General features: G+C 45.5%; 3 protein-coding genes across 3 annotated transcripts in view; all 3 read right to left on the bottom strand.

Moving 5' to 3' along the window:
• The window catches only part of LOC308591586 (cell adhesion molecule CEACAM5-like), a 42,798-nt gene that overhangs the window by 7,477 nt on the left and 11,744 nt on the right, over positions 1 to 23,577 (bottom strand). The window contains exons 3-9 of the mRNA XM_081202345.1: positions 13,846 to 14,115; positions 11,274 to 11,534; positions 10,151 to 10,423; positions 9,714 to 9,968; positions 4,597 to 4,869; positions 3,806 to 4,072; positions 541 to 664 (exon numbers count right to left, since the gene is read on the bottom strand). Of these exons, the coding sequence (XP_081058471.1) occupies positions 541 to 664; positions 3,806 to 4,072; positions 4,597 to 4,869; positions 9,714 to 9,968; positions 10,151 to 10,423; positions 11,274 to 11,534; positions 13,846 to 14,115 (1,723 nt within the window). The remainder of the gene's footprint in view (positions 1 to 540; positions 665 to 3,805; positions 4,073 to 4,596; positions 4,870 to 9,713; positions 9,969 to 10,150; positions 10,424 to 11,273; positions 11,535 to 13,845; positions 14,116 to 23,577) is intronic.
• On the bottom strand, positions 17,203 to 19,387 carry LOC308591572 (cell adhesion molecule CEACAM6-like). The gene is made up of 2 exons (XM_081202334.1): positions 19,028 to 19,387; positions 17,203 to 18,036 (listed from the first exon to the last, which is right to left on the bottom strand). The coding sequence occupies exons 1-2, from the start codon at positions 19,332 to 19,334 to the stop codon at positions 17,768 to 17,770; spliced, it is 576 nt and encodes a 191-aa protein (XP_081058460.1). The 5' UTR covers positions 19,335 to 19,387; the 3' UTR covers positions 17,203 to 17,767.
• LOC308591573 (cell adhesion molecule CEACAM6-like) lies at positions 19,844 to 23,308 on the bottom strand. Its single transcript, XM_081202335.1, has 2 exons — positions 21,518 to 23,308; positions 19,844 to 20,441 (listed from the first exon to the last, which is right to left on the bottom strand). The coding sequence occupies exons 1-2, from the start codon at positions 21,822 to 21,824 to the stop codon at positions 20,173 to 20,175; spliced, it is 576 nt and encodes a 191-aa protein (XP_081058461.1). The 5' UTR covers positions 21,825 to 23,308; the 3' UTR covers positions 19,844 to 20,172.

The following is a 23,577-nucleotide window of genomic DNA, read 5'->3' as shown; positions in this document are numbered from 1 at the left end:
TTGTTGTACACTGTTTTGATAAATTTGTTATATTACAGCAGTATACACATATTTGTTATAATAAATTTATTTATAAATCAATAAATAAAATGTGTCTGCTTTTGGAATCACCAGATTCAACAGAGGGCAGGCCTTCTGTGTCTTTTGACAGGCTATACAGAAGCGGGAAATTTCAGCCGCTGCAACTTATTCAAGTTCTTTCCAAGTGTCACAGTGGAAGCAGAAGTTTCTTCCCCTGTCCCATCTTGAATCTGGAAACCCGGGTTAGTGTTTGTGCTTTGGCTGGGAGGCATGAACAGCAGGACACACTTGGTTCTTCCAAGACAGGGCTTGGTTCTTGTAAGACAGGGCTCCGACCCAGGCTGGAGAGACAGGAAAGAAACCCGCACCCCTGAGACAGCCTCAAACCCCAAGCGTGAGCAGAGAGACCAATCAAACCAGGTAAATAGAGCAGGAAGGTCCTAGAGAAGCTGGGGAGATGGTAAATTCAGATGGCAAATAGGGAACCCCAATCCAAGATGAACGGGATGGCAAACTTACCCCAAGGCAGTCTTGGTGAACAGGAAATATCCCAGACCTCCAATGAGTGCTACTCCAAGCACACAACCTATGACAATTCCAACAATTTGTCCTGGACTGAGACCCGAACCTGGTGGAGTTGATTCTGGAAGAGGGGAACAAGAGGAATTGTGAACTTTGGAAAGTACAGTATACACTAGTGGCCAAAATTATGGAAACCTTTTGGGAAAAGTGTATTTCCGAGATGAGATGTCTCATAACACCATTTTTTTTTTTGCGGGGGGAGTAAGACCATAAAATTATATATCAATGGAAAGATAATTTAATGAAGAGTGTAATGCAACCAAGTTTATTCAATTACCTGTATTCTATCAAAAGTTATAGCCAAATAACCAGAAAGAGGAAGCACAACAGGTTGATATGCAGAAGTTTCCATTCCCCCCCCCCCAAAAAAAGAAAAGCAACTCTATGACCGTAATGCCCCTTTCCCTTTACTAAGTCAATCTTTTGGGACCTCTAGCCAAGGTTGCCACCTGTTGATTTATTTTAGCGTCCCTAGCTCCTGTGCCTTCAACATCACTCTGACAAACAGAAATTCAGACAGTGAACATTTTTCTGGCATGGAGGTAAATGGTGGGAGAAAAAACTTCACCAGCTTGTTTTCTGCATGGTCTGACTACTGTTAAGAAAGCAAAGGGGCAGGAGTGAAAAAAGAGGAGGCAACTTTACCCCAAGTTTCTATGTGGTATGGGTGCAGTGAGGTTTCTCAAACTTTCACTTCATATCCCCTTTCCTCATAAGCGATGGCCTTTGGATTAATTTTTTAAAAAATTCTACAGCACTTTTCATTTGCTGTAATAGCAAAACGGTTCACAACCCAGAAACCTTATGGGATTCAACAAAACTGGAATAATCAGCCAAGTACTAGAGGCCAGGAAAGGCCAGGGCAAAGAGACAGATCTTTAACCGCTGGCAAAAGCAGCCAGACTGGCCTAATTTCAATAGGGAGAGTGAGCAATCCACACGGTAGGGGCCACAACAGAAAAGGCCCTCTCGACTCTTACGAATATAACCTTCATAAAGGTCTGATATGGTTGGGGGTTCCCATCTTTAAGCCATAGTGACATGGGCAGCCTACTCGGGAGGAGGAAGTCCTGCAAATATCCTCATCCCAAGCTCTATAGGGCTTTGTAAACCAAAACTAACAGTGCAGTCCCTAACCATACCTACTCAGAGGCTATTCGGTTATTCAAGTTGGTGATGGCTACCTCCTCCCTAGCCCGGCTGCTGCTCTCCTACCAGGAGCTAAGTCATGGTTTGTGTGTACCTGGGCTGGTGGTTTGTCTCACTCCAAACCAACCATGGGCTGTAGCCAAGGTTTGCTCTTGGCTTACAGCTTGTGGTTTGCTTGAGGAAGACAAGTCACGAGCCTGGGTTTGGACCATGAGCTACGACAAACCATGGCTTAGCTCTAGATAGTGTTGAGTAGGGTTGCCATATGTCTGGAATTTCCTGGACATTGCCAAAAAAAGCTCAACAACTCTTGAAATATGGCAACCCTAGTGTTGAGAGCAACCCACACGCTTGCTCATTAATACTTAGTCATACTTTGGCTTAGCGTTCCATGTGAAACACACCACGGTCAAATGATTTTGGAGCCCTCTGATGAACACTCACAGGAGAAGAAGGGAATCTGTTTCTGGTTCATATTATTCTATGACTATTATTATTATTATTATTATTATTATTATTATTATTATTATTATTTAATAATAATAATAATAATACGTCCTTAACCCTACAGTCCCAGGGTGGATTACAGCAATTTAAAATACAACATTAGATACAGTTTAAAAACTTACAATTGCTAAAAGCACAATCACACAAAAACGATTTAATAAAAATAATAATATCTAATAAAAAGCAATATACAGCTGCTTATATTACACTTAGGTTTCTAATCTTTCTGAATCTTAAAGGCTGTTTCTTATTTGCTTCAAATTTGCAGCTCTAAGCTGAGAGGTTGTGTCGCATTTTGGTCTGATGCATGTAAGAGGAAGCTGTTGGACTTTCCAAACGCCGAGAACGAAGATGAAAATTAACAAACATCTAAATTTGTTCCTGTAACCAGGGGGTTGGTAGTGAGTCAATATTAACAAATTCACGCCATGCCTATGGATGATGCTAAGCAAACAAATCGGCAAACCAGAACCACCACAAGAAATAGGGTTCTCAGGCTGCAGTACAGAGAGTAGCTCTGTACCTTGCAAACCGGTAGGTCTCTTCACACATCACATGCACAGGGGCAACACGGATACAAAGGGTGTGTGGAGGCTCCATCCCGGATGACCTGTGGCTCCTCCTGTGTGGAGGGACAACTTCTGGAGCAGGCAGCCCTTTCTACCCATGTGGGCTCCCTAAGGGATTTAGAATGTGGGAAGACCAGGTGTATAAAGCAACATGGGTAGCCCCACGAGAAGAATAAAAAACCCCATGGCTTGCACTTGCTGCACCCCTTCTACAATGCCTAGGCAACCTGTATCATTTTTGTACTTCTGAACAGCTTCTAAACCAATGTCCACACATCTCCGGATCACCATTCCTCCTCCAAAAGAAAACATCTCACTGCTTTAATACTAAAGACGACAGAAAATGTGCCACAAAGTTTTTCCCTAGCATTCAGGTGCAAGAATAGATAACAAGGTCTGCCTCTTCTGTTTTTTAACCCTGGCCCTGCGTAATCTATGCCTTTAAACTGCAGTCGGACACCCAGAAACCAAGCAGGTGAAGCTGCAACAATGCGGGGTGGGGAAAACCGAAGCTATTACGTTTTCAGGCTGTAGTTAAAGTTTAATTTTTTTAACGCAGTTTATTGTTTGATTATATCTTATCTTGCTTGTCGTGTTTTATTTTGTGACACTGTTAATAGTCCTGCGTGGCCATCTCGCCTAGAAACGCAGGGTATATGTTTCTTTAAATAATGAAAGGCGCAGGAGCAAGGGAAAGCCTAAACAAGACCTTTGGGTTGGATCCAGTTCCACCTAGTTCCACTGAGATCACGGGGAGTTGTCAGGATGAACTCACTCAACTGGTTTCAATGAGATCTTGGTGCAGCTGACTTTAGATACCACCCTTTTCTGCCCGCAAAAAGAGTCAGTTGCGTCCTCCTCTGTTAATTCCACTCAGATTGGCCACATTTCCAAATAACCAGGTCCAGGGGGAGACTGTGGGACATTCAAAATGCTGGTGGGACAAGAGACAAATGTGGGCTTGTCAAGGGACTCACCCTGCGTTGTCAATTTCACATTGACAGATGCTGAGGCCAGCTTCTTAACGACGCTGTTGTAAGCCTGGCAGGTGTAATTGCCTCCATCTTCCCAGGCTGTTAAGTCTGTGCTGAAGGTGTTCGCCGTCACATTCATATTAGTATGATTGAAAAACCACCGAAACTGGGCTTCAGGTAGGGACTCTGCAGTACACAGCAGAGCCAAACGGGAACCTAGTTTTAGAGTTACGGTTCCTGTTTGGTTCAGCTTAATGTTATTTGGCCCATCTAGAAAGGAAAGCAAGTAGAATCAGGACCAAGGGGTGGAAACAGGGGAGAGGTGCGTTTGTGTCGTCCTGCCCCCCTGTGTCTGTACACCACCCCAAACGGAGGAAGAGAGCTGGCCAAGATATTATTATTATTATTATTATTATTATTATTATTATTATTATTATTATTATTAATCTGAGAAAGTGTTCACTGGGGTTCAGCTCTCCGAAGGCATTTCCAAAGGCTTTGCTTTAGAAGGCAGGCCTTTATTAATAAAGGAGACAGCATCTGCTAGCATTTGCAGAGTACTTTTCCCGCCTCCCCACAAGCTACCTCCACACCGGGGTTAGGGAATAGGGGGCTCATAGCCTCCAAGTATGCTTCGAGCGCCAGCACCCCTTATTTCAGAAAGACCAGGGATGGGGAGATCAAGGGAGAGAGGAAATCCCCATTAGGACTCACAGATGCCCTCCCTGCCAAATGCATGCAGCAACAGCAAGGAGAAAGGAGCCACCAAGCATTTTCAAACCAGGGTTACTTACATGCCAAGCTAATCTTACTGGGGTTGCTTGTGGCATTGCTGACAGGGTTGGTAGCATTACATGTATACATCCCTTCCTCATCTTTGGAGACGGCAGTTAGAGTGAGGGTTCGATTCCTGTTGAAAAGCACAGCCTTATCTGGGACAGGGTTACTGCCCTTGAACCAGGTGACGTTGACATCGAGCCTGTTGGAGGTGTTACACTGCAAGGAGACGTTTGCGTTCTCTGCCACTATGGCTTCTGCAGGCCACAGGACTGGATTGGAGAGGGTTTCTGCACACAAAACAGAAAGAGGGTCATGTTTTGTGGGTCCTCATGGCACCTAAATCTGGGCAGGGTTTCTTCAAGTGTGGTTATTAGGGAAAGTGCAGCACTTTGCCTCTGGAGTGTGTCAGGAATCCTGTCCCTTTTAAAGCAGAATCCTGCTTCTTGTGAAAGCATAGCTCAAGATTGCTATACAAAAGTGTTCAAGGAATTGCGTACTGAATTGCTAGGGCCGTGGGTTGTTTTGGGCACCGTTGTCTCTGTTGCATTATAGAGAACACACAGAAAGGGTGTGTGTATGTGTGTTGGAGGAGATACATTTTGGCAGCATTTCCAGGCAAGACATCTCGAGGAGGAAGCAAGTGAGCTAGAAGCTTCCTGCAGCTGCTCTCCAAAGGCCTCTTCTTAGCAGCAATTTACATGGAATTTGCAAACTGTGATTTAATGAAATTTTGAAATGAGAGTAGTTGAGACAGCGACTGACCTCATGCTTTGAAATGAACAATTAAGTGGCGCCAGCGATTGCTATAACCCAGACTTTTTACAAAAACAAGGTGATTAGATTTTTTTTTTTTACAACCTATATGTTGTCTGGTCACTTTTAAGCCCTATTAGTGCTCAATCTCGGGTGTCCATCCCTTGCCCATTTAAAAGTAGTTGGACACAAGTTGCTGATGGCGTCACATAATAGGGTGTTGTGGGGTTTTTGTAAAGGGAATGTTAATATGGGGAGTGTGCAGCTAAGTGCTTTAATGAAGTGTTGGGGAAGTTTATGCAATTTGCAGGAACAAGCAGGAAAGCTTTCCCAGGGTTCTTCCACGAGGCTGTGCAGGAGAACATCCTGGGCAATTGCACCGCACGCAGCAATGCTTCGAGGTTCCCGAGGGTCCTGGGGCAAGATGCTCTTAGTTGGGCCCTCTTCCTGAACAGGCACCATTTAACCTGCCCATTGACCATTAGCTTGTCTCTTCTCCTGGGCCAAATTGGCACCACCTCTCAGAGAAAGAAAGAGAGAGAGAAGACAAGGCAGTCTAACCCAACCTGGTGCCCTTCCAGATGTTTGGGATTACAAGTACCATCAGCTCCAGCCAGCACTGATGTGTTAGCAGGAGCTGATGGGGGCTGTAATTCAGAATATCTGGAGGTCACCTGCAGTGGGGAAGATGGTGACAGGGTGAGCCTGCTCCTCTCATTGCTTGCTTGAAGAGAGCAGGAGACGAATCAGCAAAGAAGCTGCAGAGGCACCTATTGAGGAGTCCTCCTAACCACTAGGAGGAAGGACAAGACGTTTATTGGATAGTGTGTGGGGGGGTCACTGCTAGGGAACTGAATGGACAGGGGTGCAGGTCCCTGACACGTATTTGCATGCAATCTGCATATGTTCATTTATATGTAGAGATGCCTCTGGGAAATTAAGATGTTGAGAGGCTGGGCTTTCCTCACCACGACTGCACTTCATAATGCACTCAGCCGTCCTATAAGCAAAGTAAAATAAATAGTTAAAACAGTTTTTTAAAAAAAAAAAAAAGGAGTGGAGGAGGAAACGAACAGATGTAAAATACCCCATGGCTCAAGGTCCCCTGGGACGCCTCCGGTAGTGCAGCAGGATTTATCAGATTTAGAGACATGCTTTTGATTTTTGTATTAAATCACACGTGTGGGTGCTCTTGTTTAATTGGTTTTCTTGGATTTGGGAATGAATTCAATTAATTAAAAGGAAGCAAAGCGACGCCAGCAAGGAGCAATGGGAACTGAATTTTAGGAGGATAACGAGAAGAATTCCTTCGGAACCCTTTCAGAGAATTCCAAGGATACAGTCCCTGGGAACCACAAGTAGTAAACGGGTTTGAAAGGAAGGTATGTTTATACTGATGAGGGCAGCGCATAAGACAGAGGTGGGGTAGAAGGGTGGTGGTGGTGGGAGAATAAGAGAGATGAGGAACAGACCTCAGATGCACCACACAGAGTTGTTACCACTGAGAGAGGTGATTCAGTCAGCCAGGATATCCCCAGGGTGATAAACAAAGCACTAAGCTGTATCTCAGTTCAAGGGTTGAGCTTTATTGGCATAATAAGGAAATGCTGAAACTAAGATGAAAGAAAGGCGTTTGAGATGCATCGTGCGGAAAGAACCTGGAGGACACAAACACACCTGGAATGTCACATTTTCATAGACAATGGATGCTGGATAGATGAGGGTAAATTACCGGTACAAGTGAAAGAGTGGACTGAGACAGCACAAAGAAGCGATTTGCAAATTCTACAGAGCAAACAGATGTGAAAGAGCAGGCTTTTGCCTAGCTCATCTGCCAGGAAGCAGCAATGGAGCTGATGACAGTTCGCAGTTCTGGGTGGCATGTGACAATGCGACCAAGGGAAACAGCCAGCCACAACTTCAACACCCAATGGATGGTGGGGGTTGGAAGCAGACCTTGATACAGGACTCTCCGAAGCTGAGCAGAGCTGTGACACATTAACCTAGTAACCAACCGAAACTTAACAGGAGGCATTCGAACAATCACTTTGCATCAGTTAGTTACCTGAGAATCAGGGCTGTGTGTACTCCATGTTTTAAAAACAAAGAAACAAATCTACATCTACCTAGGGAATCCCAATTCTGCTCCAAAAAAACCTGAATTCTGTGACATAAAAGAAATTACGCAGGTTCAACTTATTTCGCAGATTTGCACAATTCAGTCTTTCATTTGTATTGGTCTGCATAATCTCTTGGCTCATGTTTTCCTGTGTAAGGACAAACCCCAGGCATTGGCAACCATTCCTTTAGTGACCTCCCTGGCTTCTGAAATTTCAGCAACTATCTACCAAACACTCCCAGACATATTGTTGCAGTAGTAAGGGACAGAAACTGTTTTAAAAGCTTTGCAATCTGGCACTTGCAGGGATAACGGTTTCTCTTTACAGGAGAACCCCCAACTGGGGATAATCATGGTTGCCATTTCCAAGAAGGTGAAGTCTCAAATACAATGGTTGTGTATTTGTGTACGGTTCATGCAAAACCATGAAAAATTTGTGAATTCGTAACTCCTATGCACTGAATGCATGCTTGGAAGGCACAGAGCAGGGGATAAAGAATCCCAGTCACACAGTTGCATATGATCTGCCAGCAAACAAACAAAGAATAAACCTAGCTTAGTCACTGAGCCGGTCTTCTCAAGGGCTTGGATCTTTTTCAGATCCGTTTGCTTCCTGTTACTATTCTGGTACTCCATGCTATTATGCTCTAAAGTGCTTCTTCCCTCCCAACCCGAAACTGCCAGAATCCCAGCACCTCATTCGTATTTGGAGTCCAAGATCTGCACAGAGACCAGGCTAAGCTGCGGCTGATGGCAACCACTCCACATGCTGCAGAGCGACTCTTTCCCAGTTCATCACAGAAGTGGAGAAAGCTTTGGAGTCCACACTAAGACCCTCAGCAATTTTCAAAGTGGTCGTTGGAGGGGGCCACTAACATAGAACTCAAATGGTGTTTTTCCATAAACACGCTGCAGAACACCTGAATGAAGCTTGCAGACCATGGGTGGTCCACAGACCAGTTTGGGAACCCCTGGCCTAGAAGTTTGGATAACACAGATCATTCCAATGCACAATGCAAAGTGAGAGTCCCATCACTAAGCTATGCTAACAGAATCTCATTAACCTTCCAGCGCGGTCTATGTTGCATAAGAAACTTACATGCAAAAGATCTGGGGTGGGAGACAAGTGGCCCTCGGCCAAATTTTGTGGATGTGTGGCTAGAGGAAGAGAAGGAGGCAGGACAGGGGTGGGTGGTGAGCCAATAGAGATCGCGCTAATGGAAGAAGTGTGGAGGGAAGGGGGGGCTTTGAAAGCTCTCAGTTCAGAGCTGAAGCTGTCCCTCCCCCTGCAGCCCGATGGGTGGGGAGGAAGGAAAGAGCAGCCCCAGCAACAAACAGGTTAAAGGTAAAGGTAAAGGGACCCTTGACCATTAGGTCCAGTCGCGGACAACTCTGGGGTTGCGGCGCTCATCTCGCTTTACTGGCCGAGAGAGCCGGCATTTGTCCGCAGACAACTTCCGGGTCATGTGGCCAGCATGACTAAGCAGTTTCTGGCGAAACCAGAGCAGTGCACGGAAATGCCGTTTGCTTTCGAACTGCTAGGTTGGCAGGAGCAGGGACCGAGCAATGGGAGCTCATCCTGTCGCGGGGATTCGAACCGCCGACCTTCTGATCGGCAAGCCCTAGGCTCTGTGGTTTAACCCACAGTGCCACCCGCGTCCCAACAGATTACTCCTAAGGAAAAGCAACTCAGCCTCCACAGAAGAAAGGTTCCTCTCCTCCTAATCTAAATAAGCATGGTACACAAAGGAACATTATATGGGATTCTCTCCCCCACCCCCCGTTCCCAGATGTAGACAGAATATAATATACCCAAGTTAGTACTCTGGGTTATCAAGTTAGGACTACATGGCATGTTTCAACTATCAAGTTAGCTGTGTATATGTTATTAAAACGGCGGCGGCGACACCCTACCACCAATCATGATTCTTGTCATTATTTAACGCTCCATTTTTTGGTACTGTCTGACCATTCGCTGCAGGCATCAGGCAAAATGAGTAGAAAATAAAGGAAGTTCCTGTAAACCAAATATAATCCAGGCTAACAGCCGCACCCAGCATAGGAAGTTGCAAGCTACAGGCCAGCATGATCTCTCCTTGAGAGACTCACGGACGTCTTGATGAATATGGACGTTGGAAAGGACAGATGAGGAGACAGTGGGCAGCACGGGGAGCTGCCCCAAAGAGAATGCAGACAAACTGGTGGCGTTTGGTGCCACAGCGGAAAACACCAAGCTGGGTTCGCTGAAGAGATACTTACCGTACACCTCAACAAGGAGGCTTGCACTTTTGCTGAGATTAGTCTCAACATTGAAAGCACTGCAGGTATAATCCCCAGTGTCGTTGAGAGACAGATTCGAGATCAACAGCTCAGAGGTGTTCCCAATTATTCCCTCTTTAAAAATCCAAGTGTATTGAGGCGGCGGGTGGGAGTCGGCACTGCAGCTGAGGTTGAGGCTGGATCCCGTACGGTAAGTATTGATTTTGGGGCTGATTACAGGATCATCAGGCCCATCTGGAGCAAACAGAGGAGAATCACAAGTTGGGCATCATGGTGAAGGGCTAAAGAGGTGGCTCAAGGGACTGAAGAATGATATATTACTCATTCAGTTTTTAGGAGGTACATACTGTACAAGGGAGAGGGAAGCTGGGAGGAGGTGTTAGAAGGGATGAACTGAGAATTGGCACCACACTTACAGAACACTGTCAGTTCGAAGGGGGTACTGGTGTTCTCGCTGATTATGTTGACTCCACGGCAGGTGTAGGAACCTGCATCAGACCGGCTGACTGGGTTTATTGTGAGGTTTTGGTTATCATGACTCAGAGATATATGCCCTCCATTCTCCAGGCTCTGATTCCCTCTGAACCAATAGTAAGAGACCTCGCTGCCAACGGAGGTGCAAGTCAGAATCAGCGACTCGTTCTCAATGACTTCCGACAGACCCATAATGGTAACGTCAGAAACCTCCGCTGTAAGGAAAGAATAACGAGGAGGCAGAGGGTTATCAAGGAACAAATGGTGAACAGATGCAGGGAAGGGTGTTGCAGGTCTGCCTGCAAGGACTCCCTCTTCCCTTGAAATCTTCCAAGGAGGACAGAAACGTAGTTTAAAAGCCATGCGACTGCTTTCACCAACAGAAGAACAAGAAGGACCTCAAAGATACCAAAGAAGTGCTGAGTGACAGGTGATGAACAAGGCCCTGACTGGGGACAGATGGCCAATTTCCACGGACAAGAGATATTTTTGTTTTATTTTATTTGTGGACAGTCCTAAATAGAAGTTACAGTCGCTGCAAAAAGGCACCAGAGGGAGAGACAGTGAAGCAAGTGGCTGTGAGCACCATTGCTTCGAAGGGAAGCAGTAAGCTGTTGCATCAAGATCCTTATCCAGTTTCAGGAGATGCATCCTAGAGAGGACAGAGTCCTGGGAATAAGATGAACAGAAAACATACAAGAAGTTTGCCAAGGCAGCAAAACACCACCGAAGGTGCATTCCATTGGTGATCTTGAGTTGAAGGTCTTCATTGACAGGTGACTGATTAGATTCGAAGAGACACTGTGAGCCATGCAATATCCCGTGGGAGACAAATCAATAACAGAAGGGCACATGAGCCTGCTGGGTAGGCAGAAAATGGCAGAATACCCAAGCATTCATTAGAAAAAAAGAAACAGGAGGCAAAAAGATAGCATTGGGTTTGGCTCCAGGAAGAGTCCCATGGAAGCAGGAAGTGGGACAGGAGTATAAACAACCAGCGTGGCAAAAGAAATGCCAGTGAGTTAGAAGTCACGTTTGGATGTGTGTAACCCTGTGGATACTTACCTAGTACCCAGATCTCCCGGCTTGCGGAGGTGGAGCTAGCATTGGTTTCATTGTTGAAAGCCTTGCAGGTGTAATTCCCACTGTGGTGGAACTGCAGATTGTGGATAGAAAGCTGGGAGGCGGACCCTATGTCTGATGTCTCATTGAAACTCCAGGTGTATTGCGCAGCTGGGTTGGAGTCAGCAGTGCAGGAGAGAGTGAGGTTGGAGCCCTCTGCGTAATAGTGCTTACTGGGGCCAATTTCAGGGACATCAGGCCCATCTGGAGTAAATACAGGAGAGTCAGAAGTTGGGGGCAGCCAGTGAGATTCTGGATGGCTCAGGTGCCACCTTTGGCAAAATGTACCGTGAGTCAGATTGACCGACACATGCCTGTGTGTTCGGCATGTGAAGTGTGATGTTGTTTTCTTAGTTGGAAGAAAGCTGAATTGCAGATAGAAGCGCTTGTACAGAGACGGCAGAATAGCTGCCTTGGGAGGTTTAGACTGCCCCTTCCATATCCGGGATAAGTTTACTTACTTAGACCATGCTTACATTTCTCTGGGAATCCTGACAAAAGAATTCTCAGGATTTCCCCAAACTGTGGGAAAATCCTTGGTAGAAGTCATGACTTCCAATTACTGGTTTGTGATCTGGGAATCACTCTGTTATCAGAGAGAGGAAAGCAGGAAGCAGTGAACCTAAAATGGGAAGTTGAGCAAGCTGGGCAGGACGCAGGCAATAATTTTGTTCACTGCTTTTAAGGTATCTTTGGGAACTTGTTACGGCTTATTCATGAGCAATTTATGAAAAGAGGAACGTATAAGCTCAATTAAATGGAAAAGCTGTGTGTCAAGAACAATTCACTATAAAGTGAGCCTGGCCTCTCTTTTTTTAATGCAATTAGCTAAGATTTCTGAAGTTTGCTGGGTGGCTGGCTTTGCTTAAGGACAAGAAGGAATTGCAAGCTTACGAGTGGCAGGTCTTGACTTGGGAGATGGCGCCTGTCGCTTTAATAACTCCGGGGTAACACAAGAGGCAGCGACATTATTTAACTCTCCCTCATCAAAACTCAAGGAGGAGCAAACTAACACCGTGAAGCCCAATGTGGCCAGATAGGCAGCAGTTGCAGTTTGAGCATTCGAAAGGGGAAATAGCTCCTTCTGGTTTCTTAGGTTTTGCCAGTAAAACGTGTGTCTCTGTGTGAAATCTGAGACAAGGAAGGAGTATTGACTCAGCTAACTTCTGAACAGTAAGGCTAGACTTTTACATCACACCACAGCCAGCCAATCACCATACAGGAAGTTGCACAATATGTACTGGGAAGGGGCTGTGTGCTAAAGCACATGGTATGCCTTTACTAGGCCACAAATCTAGTCCTTGCCATCTGCAGCGAAGGATTCCAGCGGTCCAGAAATGACATCTGCCTCTGATGCTGGACAGCTACTTTGCCGCTGATTAGGCCAGGCAATTCTAGTTATTCATTCATTTATTCTGATTTCTCATTGATATCTCGCCTTTTCCTCCAGGGAGCTCAAGGGGGTCTGCTTGGTTCTCCCCTCTGTATTTTATTCTACACCAAGCCGGTGAGGGAGGTTAGGATGAGAGACAGTGGCTGGTTCAAGGTCACCCAGTGAGCTTCATGGCTGAGCGGGAATTTGAACCTAGGGTTGCCAGGTCCTAGCCTAACACTCTAATCATTACGTTACACTGGCTCTGGATTACAGGGGCCACAGATCTCGCTCAATATGATGCAGACCCCTGAACTTCAACTTACTATCTTTGGGGCTGATGCAGTTCTTAAGAGCTGACAGTGCTGTGTGAAATCAAGTGTACGGTTAGATCAAATAAGGGCTGCTATAATGATCTTCTATGTCTCCTAGAGATTTTGATGGTACTTTCAAAATATTTTATGATATACTGAAGGAGCGTCTCCACCCCCATCATTCTACCTGGACACTGAGGTCCAGCTCCGTGGGCCTTCTGGCGGTTCCCTCACTGCGAGAAGCCAAGTTACAAGGAACCAACCAGAGGGCCTTCTCAGTAGTGGCACCCGCCCTGTGGAATTCCCTCTCATCAGATGTCAAGGAAATAAACATCTATCAGTCTTTTAGAAAACATCTGAAGGCAGCCCTGTTTAGGGAAGTATTTAATGTTTGATCTTTTATCGCTTTTATTATTAATAATAATAATATTCTGTTGGGAACTGCCCGGAGTGGCTGGGGAAACCCAGACAGATGGGTGGGGTATAAATATATTATTATTATTATTATTATTATTATTATTATTATTATTATTATTATTATTATGCAATAAGTAGGGGGAGAGTTCTGGCAATCTGGTTCCAAAAGAAGGTAGATTGGGGGCATGAAGTAATGTTTTTAGAAGTTGTGAGTGCTAACTTTGCATGAAGTCAGTTAACTCACATGGTGGGTCTCTCTACTTTTGTGTGTTTCAGTCTTATTGAATCTGCTTGCCAGATATCCTTGTCTTTAAAAGTTATAGCCTTGCACTCTCAGGGCCTAAGTCAAGCCCCCACATGCTCCGCTCCCAGAACTGCTCCAACCCTCCCTCAATGGTAGAACCAGACTTACACAAAACATTCAGCAAGTATGAGGTGCTGTCATTAGAGAAGCTGTTATATCCATAGCAGCTGTAGCTGTCCGAGTCATTCCGGCTCGTTGGATTGAATGTGAGGACCTGGTTGTTGTTGCTCAGAGAAATGCGCTCTCCAACCACCAGGCTCTCGTTCCCTCTTAACCAAGAGTAGGAAACGTTAGTGCCTGCGGAGGTGCAGTGCAGAACTGTGGTGCTATTCTCGATGGCCTTGCCAGAGTCACTGATGGTGATATTAGTGACATATCCTGTAGAGGGAGAGAGAGAAAAGAGAGAGAAGTAGAGGGAATGATGGTGTTATCCAAGGTAAAAGTGGAGAAGTAAGTAGGCCTCCTCAGTGTCGTTTCTTCGTTCTGCGTCTTGGAAGTTGAATATATCCAGCTGTCATTTAAGGAGAGGTCCTGCAGTGTGATCCGTTTGCCGCTGAGAGGTGAAACTCTTGTTCAATTAGGAAACTCCGATAAACTAAATTCTGCAGCATAAAGGAACAAGTTGGCAGATGCAAAGAACAGGAGGGCACACATAGGAACACTTCAACATTATCAGTTGCAAAAGGTTGTCAGTGTGAAATGAATGTCCAGTCTGGGATGAATGTCAACATGGAACAAGGCAAAAGAAGTGGACAAGAAAATAGTTGATACAGTAAATAACCTAAAAACAGAAGAACTGCAGCGAACATTAATTACAATCCCATCTCTGATGCATTTCACAAGGAAGACGGAATCCACAGCAGTGAAGGAACTGGTGTGATGAAATCTGAAGGTTCGGCAACAGAGAATAAAAGAACAGAGTTTGCTTCTTTGGGAATGAGTTATTTGGGATTTCAGCGCAAATCAGTGGAAAATCTTCTGATCCAGGTTTTGGAATAAAGATGATCATCGACAGAGGACCAAGATAAATCCCAAGTAGAACAAAGTTAAGGAAGGCAAGCATCTAGAGGGAAAGGGTCCATTCAGGGACCCTTGCCAACTTGAACCACCACATAAATCAAAATTCTAGAGGGAAGGTTCTTGAAGAGAAGGCACATAAAGGAGAAGAAATGGCAGGAACGTCTGCACATTTTGGTTCGATATCTCGGTGTTTTTCATTGACAGGGAAAAAGTAGTGTGAGTCCGGAAATATGGTAAGAGACAGAGAGACTCCAAGACCAGGGACTAGATATGACCTGAAGAAGAGAAACTTCATGGTACTTCAGGAACTGAACTGGAGTGATCGCCATAGATACTGTAAAGGGACAGTGAGGAGACAGAATACGAGGAACGCATCCTGGAAGCCAGAATGGCCACGAGACAGAGGTCGCGCAATCAAGTCCCCATTGTACCGATGAAGCAGTGACTACAAGGACAGTCTTATCAGCCACAGGAAGGCGCAAGTTAGCCTAGGATGCAGCCTGGCTTTCAAGCTACTCACCCAGGACGCTGATCTCCAGGCTGGTGTGGCTGAAAAGGCCGGTGGCATCATTGGTGGCATTACAAGTATATTTGCCGGCATCATTTAGAGAAAGATGCGAGATCAGGAGTTGGGACTCATTCTGAGCTTCCAGAAGTTTCTCATTATGATACCAAGAATAATGGGCAGGTGGGTTGGAGTTGGCAGAACACGAGAGGTTAAGGGAGAAGTGCTCTATGTAAACTGGCTCCTGAGGGTCGATTGTGGGGATGTTGGGCCCGTCTGAAGCAAATATAGGAAAACCACATGTTGGAAAGGGTCAGGCTGTGCTGGTAGAAGAGGTGCTACTCAGTTGTTACTACACTGATGCCAAAACACAGAGCCTCTGGAACTGTCCCCCCCCCCCCAACCTGCTGTCCCCATGCAACAATTACAACCTAGAAAAATATCCCTGGGAATGGATGCTCAGTGAATATATCACCTCAGGGTTGTTTGAAAGAATATCAGGACCCTTAGGGTTTGAGCTGGGGGGTAGGAATGCTAAATCCCCATTATTTAGCCTTTCATGTAGCAGAAAGCTGATCAGAATGCAGATAATATTCCAATCAGCCCATTGATCAAAGGGACAGATGCAGTAAAACCAAACAGTTCTTTCTGTTTTCTCCACAACTTTTGTTGGGATGGTCAAAACTGGGTGTGGCAGTGAGCCAAGTTGCTCGCAGATTTAGGTGACTCAAGGCAACTAATACCGGATCCCCTCTATAGTATTCCTCCCAATTGGCCACTAGACTTTCAAGCTTCAAGCTTCAGTTCTAGCTTTCTGGCCTTTGGAAAATGAGCAAAGTCCCCTCCATGCTACACACAACGTTACCTAATATAAACCTTTAAACTCCATAAGAAAGTTGTATTTTTTGTTTGAAATTTCTATTTGTGCACTTGGAGGGTGTCCGGGGGAGTGAGGGAAGGGCCTGTCTTGCCTGGATCACAGGAAAAAATATCTAATAATAACTATAGGATTAGGGGTTAGCAATACGATTGACCTGCAGACCAATTCAGGTGTGGGTCAGATCTTTTACTCTTCTTGACTTCATGCAGCCAGTATACTCATAGCTAGGTGCAATGGAGAGCCACACTGCTCTCAGAAAAAGAGGGAGGCTGTGTGCACAGGACAGACTCTGGCAGTTTCTCCTCCCTTCTGAAGCCAGCTGTGATAAGGGCTGAAAGATATACTTTGTCTGCTACAGAAGGTAGAATGTGATGGGGCAACCTATGATTGACTGCGGCTGGGTTTGGACTATGGGACCCCAGTTGCCTGCCATTGCCCACATAGTCAGTCTAGACTTACAGAAGATTTGCAGCCAATGTGGCTCACTGGAACTTTCAGAGAAGCTGTTGTTCCCAAAGCAGGTGTAGTTGGCCTCATCCTTCCTGGTGACTGGGTTGAGAATGAGCCTCTGGTTCTTGTTGTCTAAAGAGATATGACCTCCTCCTTCAATCACCTGGCTTCCTTTCAGCCAGTAATACGAAACATTGGTGCCAGCAGCACTGCAGTTCAAAGTGACACTATCGTTTTCTTTGGCATTAAAAGGGCCGGAAATGGTCACATTACGTACCTCTCCTGTTGAGAAAGAAAGGTTGCAAAAGGGCTCCATGTTTCTTGTAGTGCAATAGTCCTGGATTTTGATCAATTTGGAAAAGAACCACTATTAAGAGAAACCGGCACTGGGCCCAGACAGACAAAGGAAGAGACCATTGGAAAAATCAACGCCGGGAGAGTGTTGTATTACCAGTTGACAGTTTGCTTCGTCGACAACATTTAAGACAGAAGATTGCACTTCACAAAGAATTGAGATTTTGTGGCCAAACATCAGAGCCATATTCTACCCCCCCAACCCCCCCCCCCCCCCAGTTTGAAAAGACAGTGAAATGAAAATAGCTTTGTTATTATAAAGGAAATATAAAGACTTAGTGACAGATGAAACCTTTCAGTTGATACCAGAGGAACTGGGAAGACATCTAGCAAAACTTTGGATCCCTGAAAAGATTGACTGCATACAAGGAACAGAAATGGTCCATTGACTGAGAGTTTGTGACTTGGAATGTGCAACACACCAAGAGGAAAAGTGAGGCCTGAGGCAACAATGGATAGAGGCAGATGAGAGAGGCACATTTTTTGTTTGTTATCTGGGAGTTTTCATTGACAGGAAAAAAGTAGTGTGAGTCCAGAAATATGGTAAGAGACAGAGAGACTCCAAGACCAGGAACTGGATTTGACCTGAAGAAGAGAAACTTCATGGTACTTCAGGAACTGAACTTGAGTAATCATCATGGATACTGTAAAGGGACAGTGAGGTGACAGAATACGCGGAATGCATCCTGGAAGCCAAAATGGCCACGGGGCAGAGTTCGCGCAATCAAGTTCCCATGTACAGATGAAGCCGTGACTGCAAGGACAGTCTTATCAGCCACAGGAAGGCGCAGGTTAGCCTAGGATGCAGCCTGGCTTTCAAGCTACTCACCCAGGATGCTGATCTCCAGGCTGGTGTGGCTGAAAAGGCCGGTGACATCATTGGTGGCATTACAAGTATAATTGCCGGCATCATTTAGAGAAAGATGCGAGATCAGGAGTTGGGACTCGTCCTGAGCTTCCAGAAGTTTCTCATTATGATACCAAGAATAATTGGCAGGTGGGTTGGAGTTGGCAGAACACGAGAGGTTAAGGGTGGATTGGTCTCTATAAACTGGGTCCTGAGGGTCGATTGTGGGGATGTCGGGCCCGTCTGAAGCAAATACAGGAAACCACATGTTGGAAAGGGCCAGGCTGTGCTAGTAGGAAGGGTGCTACTCAGTTGTTACTACACTGATGCCAAAACACAGAGCCCTCGGAACCTTTGTTTTTGCAACCTGCTGTCCCCGTGCGATCTTACTGAGCTGGAGAAAAATGGATGCCCCACCCGGGAATGGATGCTCAATGAATATATGACCTCTAGGGTATTTGGGAAGATATACAGTATATCATTAAAATTGGCTCTAGGTAATAGATGACTCTTTTAGATGCAAAGAGTATGAACTTCAGGGGAAATCACTCACTACCCACTCTTGAGCCTTTCCTTTGGTATTGATCTATTAAGGAGCAGAAACATGATCAGGGTGCAGATGATATTTCAATCAGCCTATTGATCAAAAGACAGATGTATTGAAAACCAATGATTATTTCAGTTTTCTCTATGTCTTTTGTTGGGATAGCCGAAACAGGCAAAGTCCCCTGCATGCCACACACAAGGTTACCTAAAATGACACTTTCAACTCGGTAAGGAAGTTGTATTTTGTATTTGAAATTTGTGCACTAGAAGCGTTTCGGGGAGGGGGGGAGGGCTTTCTTGGATGAATTGGAGAATAGAAAAAACCCTCCAACAGTAACAACAGGATTAGGGGTTATCAAAACGATCGACCTCCGGACCAATGCATAGTTGAGTGCCAGGTGTGGGTCAAATCTCTTACTCTTCTTGACTTCATGCAGCCAGTAAACTCATAGCTAGTTGCAATGGAGAGCCACACTGCTCTCAGAAAAAGAGGGAGGCTGTAGCAAACGTGTGCAGACTCTGGCAGTTTCTCCTCCCTCCTGAAGCCAGCTGTGAAAAGGGCTGAAAGAGCCACTTTTGTCTGCTATAAAGTAGAATGTGATGGTGGAAACTATGACTGACTGCAGCTGGGTTTGGACTATGGGACCCCAGCTGCCTGCCATTGCCCACATAGTCAGTCTAGACTTACAGAAGATTTGCAGCCAATGTGGCTCACTGGAACTTTCAGAGAAGCTGTTGTTCCCAAAGCAGGTGTAGTTGGCCTCATCCTTCCTGGTGACTGGGTTGAGAATGAGCCTCTGGTTGTTGTTGTCTAAAGAGATATGACCTCCTCCTTCAATCAGCTGGCTTCCCTTCAGCCAGTAATACGAAACATTGGTGCCAGCAGCACTGCAGTTCAAAGTGACACTATCGTTTTCTTTGGCATTAAAGGGGCCGGAAATGGTCACATTACGTACCTCTCCTGTTGAGAAAGAAAAGTTGCAAAAGGGCTCCATGTTTCTTGTAGTGCAACAGCCCTGGATTTTGATCAATTTGGAAAAGAAGCAATATTGAGCCCAGACAGACAAAGGAAGAGACCATTGGAAAAATCAAGGCCGGGAGAGTGTTGTACTACCAGTTGACAGTTTACTTCCTCGACAACATTTAAGACAGAAGGTAGCATGTCACAAAGAACTGAGATTTTCTGCCATATTCTACCCCCTCTCAAAAAAAAAAACAAAAAAAAACCTAGCTTGAAAAGACAGTAAAATGAAAATTAGCTGTTATTATAGAGGAAATATAAAGACTTAGTGACAGGTTAAATCTTCCAGTTGATACCAGAGGAAGTTGGAAGACATCTAGCAAAACTTTGGAACCCTGGAAAGGTTGAGTGCATACAAGGAACAGAAATGGTCCATTGACTGAGAGTTTGTGACTTGGAATGTGCAACACACCATGAGGAAAAGTGAGGACTGAGGCAACAATGGATAGAGGCAGATGAGAGAGGCACATTTTTTGTTTGTGATCTGGGAGTTTTCATTGACAGGAAAAAAGTAGTGTGAGTCCAGAAATATGGTAAGAGACAGAGAGACTCCAAGACCAGGAACTGGATTTGACCTGAAGAAGAGAAACTTCATGGTACATCAAGAACTGAACTGGAGTGATTGCCATGGATACTGTAAAGGGACAGTGAGGTGACAGAATACGAGGAATGCATCCTGGAAGCCAAAATGGCCACGAGACAGAGTTCGCGCAATCAAGTCCCCATTGTACAGATGAAGCCGTGACTGCAAGGACAGTCTTATCAGCCACAGGAAGGCGCAGGTTAGCCTAGGATGCAGCCTGGCTTTCAAGCTACTCACCCAGGATGCTGATCTCCAGGCTGGTGTGGCTGAAAAGGCCGGTGACATCATTGGTGGCATTACAAGTATAATTGCCGGCATCATTTAGAGAAAGATGCGAGATCAGGAGTTGGGACTCGTTCTGAGCTTCCAGAAGTTTCTCATTATGATACCAAGAATAACTGGCAGGTGGGTTGGAGTTGGCAGAACACGAGAGGTTAAGGGGGAAGTGCTCTATGTAAACTGGCTCCTGAGGGTCGATTGTGGGGATGTCGGGCCCGTCTGAAGCAAATACAGGAAACCACATGTTGGAAAGGGCCAGGTTGTGCTAATAGTAAGGGTGCTACTCAGATGTTACCACACTGATGCCAAAACACAGAACCTCTGATACCCCCCCCCCCCACAACCTGCTTTCCCCATGCAACAATTTCAACTTGGAGAAATATCCCTGGGAATGGATGCTCAGTGAATATATCACCTCAGGGTTGTTTGGAAGAATATCAGGACCCTTAGGGTTTGAGCTGGGGGGTAGGAATGCTAAATCCCCATTATTTAGCCTTTCACATAGCAGAAAGCTGATCAGGATGCAGATAATATTCTAATCAGCCCATTGATCAAAGGGACAGATGCAGTAAACAGTTCTTTCTGTTTTCTTCACAACTTTTGTTGGGATTGTCGAAACTGGGTGTGGCAGTGAGCCAAGTTGCTTGCAGATTTGGGTGACTCAAGGCTACTAATACCGGATCCTTTCTATAGTATTCCTCCCTATTGGCCACTAGACTTTCAAGCTTCAGTTATAGCTTTCTGGCCTTTGGAAAATCAGCAAAGTCCCCTGGATGCTACACACAAGGTTAGCTAAAATATCCCTTTCAACTCAATAAGGAAGTTTTGTTTTTTATTTGAAATCTCTACTTGTGCACTTGGAGAGGGTCCGGGGGAGTGAGGGAGGGGCCTGTTTTGGATGAAATGGAGCATAGGAAAAAAATATCTAATAATAACAATAGAATTAGGGGTTAGCAACACGATTGACCTGTGGACCAATTCATAGTTGAGTCCCAGGTGTGGGTCAGATCTCTTACTCTTCTTGACTTCATGCAGCCAGCATACTCACAGCTAGCTGCAATGGAGAGCCACACTGCTTTCAGAAAAAGCGGGTGGCTACAGCAAACATGTGCTCAGGGCAGACTCTGGCAGTTTCTCCTCCCTCCTGAAGCCAACTGTGATAAGGGCTGAAAGAGCCACTTTTGTCTGCTACGGAAAGCATAATATGATGGGGCAACCTATGACTGACTGCGGCTGGGTTTGGACTATGGGACACCAGTTGCCTGCCATTGCCCACATAGTCAGTCTAGACTTACAGAAGATTTGCAGCCAATGTGGCTCACTGGAACTTTCAGAGAAGCTGTTGTTCCCAAAGCAGGTGTAGTTGGCCTCATCCTTCCTGGTGACTGGGTTGAGAATGAGCCTCTGGTTGTTGTTGTCTAAAGAGATATGACGTCCTCCTTCAATCACCTGGCTTCCCTTCAGCCAGTAATACGAAACATTGGTGCCAGCAGAATTGCAGTTCAAAGTGATACCATCATTTTCTTTGGCATTAGAGGGGCCGGAAATGGTCACGTTACGTACCTCTCCTGTTGAGAAAGAAAAGTTGCAAAAGGGCTCCATGTTTCTTGTAGTGCAACAGCCCTGGATTTCGATCAATTTGGAAAAGAACCAATATCAAGAGAAACAGGCACCGGGACAAGACAGACAAAGGAAGAGACCATTGGAAAAATCAATGCCGGTAGAGTGTTGTACTACCAGTTGACAGTTTGCTTCCTCGACAACATTTAAGACAGAAGATAGCACTTCACAAAGAACTGAGATTTTGTGGCCAAACATCAGAGCCATATTCTAACCCCCCCAAAAAAACCCAGCTTGAAAAGACAGTGAAGTGAAAATTAGCTTTCTTATTATTAAATAAATATAAAGACTTAGTGACAGGTGAAACCTTCCAGTTGATACCAGAAAAAGTGGGAAGACTTTGGACTCTAGCAAAACTTTGGAACTCTGAAAAGGTTGAGTGCATACAAGGAACAGAAATGGTCCATTGACTGAGAGTTTGTGACTTGGAATGTGCAACACACTATGAGGAAAAGTGAGTCCTGAGGCAACAATGGATAGAGGCAGATGAGAGAGGCGCATTTTTTCTTTGTTATCTGGGAGTTTTCACTGACAGGAAAAAAGTAGTGTGAGTCCAGAAATATGGTAAGAGACAGAGAGACTCCAAGACCAGGAACTGGATTTGACCTGAAGAAGAGAAACTTCATGGTACATCAAGAACTGAACTGGAGTGATTGCCATGGATACTGTAAAGGGACAGTGAGGTGACAGAATACGAGGAATGCATCCTGGAAGCCAAAATGGCCACGAGACAGAAGTCGCGCAATCAAGTCCCCATTGTACAGATGAAGCAGTGACTGCAAGGACAGTCTTATCAGCCACAGGAAGGCGCAGGTTAGCCTAGGATGCAGCCTGGCTTTCAAGCTACTCACCCAGGACGCTGATCTCCAGGCTGGTGTGGCTGAAAATGCCAGTGACATCATTGGTGGCATTACAAGTATATTTGCCGGCATCATTTAGAGAAAGATGCGAGATCAGGAGTTGGGACTCGTTCTGAGCTTCCAGAAGTTTCTCATTATGATACCAAGAATAACTGGCAGGTGGGTTGGAGTTGGCATAACACGAGAGGTTAAGGGGGAAGTGCTCTATGTAAACTGGCTCCTGAGGGTCGATTGTGGGGATGTCGGGCCCGTCTGAAGCAAATATAGGAAAACCATATGTTGGAAAGGGCCAGGCTGTGCTGGTAGAAGAGGTGCTACTCTGTTGTTACTACACTGATGCCAAAACACAGAGCCACTGGAACTGTGTTTCCGCCCCCCCACCCCCAACCTGCTGTCCCCATGCAACAATTCCAACCTGGAGAAATATCCCTGGGAATGGATGCTCAGTGAATATATCACCTCAGGGTTATTTGGAGGAATATCAGGACCCTAAGGGTGTGATAGGAATGCTAAATCCCCATTATTCAGCCTTTCACGTAGCAGAAAGCTGATCAGGATGCAGATAATATTCCAATCAGCCCACTGATCAAAGGGACAGATGCAGTAAAACCAAACAGTTCTTACTCTTCTTGACTTCATGCAGCCAGTAAACTCATAGCTAGCTGCAATGGAGAGCCACACTGCTCTCAGAAAAAGAGGGAGGCTGTAGCAAACGTGTGCACAGGACAGACTCTGGCAGTTTCTCCTCCCTTGTTCTGAGCTTGGGACTCGTTCTGAGATTCCAGAAATTTCTCATTATGATACCAAGAATAACTGGCAAGTGGGTTGGAGTTGGCAGAACACGAGAGGTTAAGGGGGAAGTGCTCTATGTAAAC

This window comes from Podarcis bocagei (genome assembly GCF_964188305.1).
Source record: "Podarcis bocagei genome assembly, chromosome: 7".
Lineage (NCBI taxonomy): Eukaryota > Metazoa > Chordata > Lepidosauria > Squamata > Lacertidae > Podarcis > Podarcis bocagei.
The sequence above is the reverse complement of the archived record's forward strand: the minus strand, read 5'-3'. Positions and strand labels throughout refer to the sequence as shown.

What these genes read in the sequence shown, in the direction of transcription:
- LOC308591572 (XM_081202334.1), bottom strand. Translation starts at nt 19,334, where the DNA reads ATGGAGCCCTTTTGCAACTTTTCTTTCTCAACAGGAGAGGTACGTAAT. An exon ending in ACATTGGCTGCAAATCTTCT is followed by an intron (nt 18,037 to 19,027) that starts GTAAGTCTAGAC and finishes TATTTGCTTCAG; the next exon opens with ACGGGCCCGACATCCCCACA.
- LOC308591573 (XM_081202335.1), bottom strand. Translation starts at nt 21,824, where the DNA reads ATGGAGCCCTTTTGCAACTTTTCTTTCTCAACAGGAGAGGTACGTAAC. An exon ending in ACATTGGCTGCAAATCTTCT is followed by an intron (nt 20,442 to 21,517) that starts GTAAGTCTAGAC and finishes TATTTGCTTCAG; the next exon opens with ACGGGCCCGACATCCCCACA.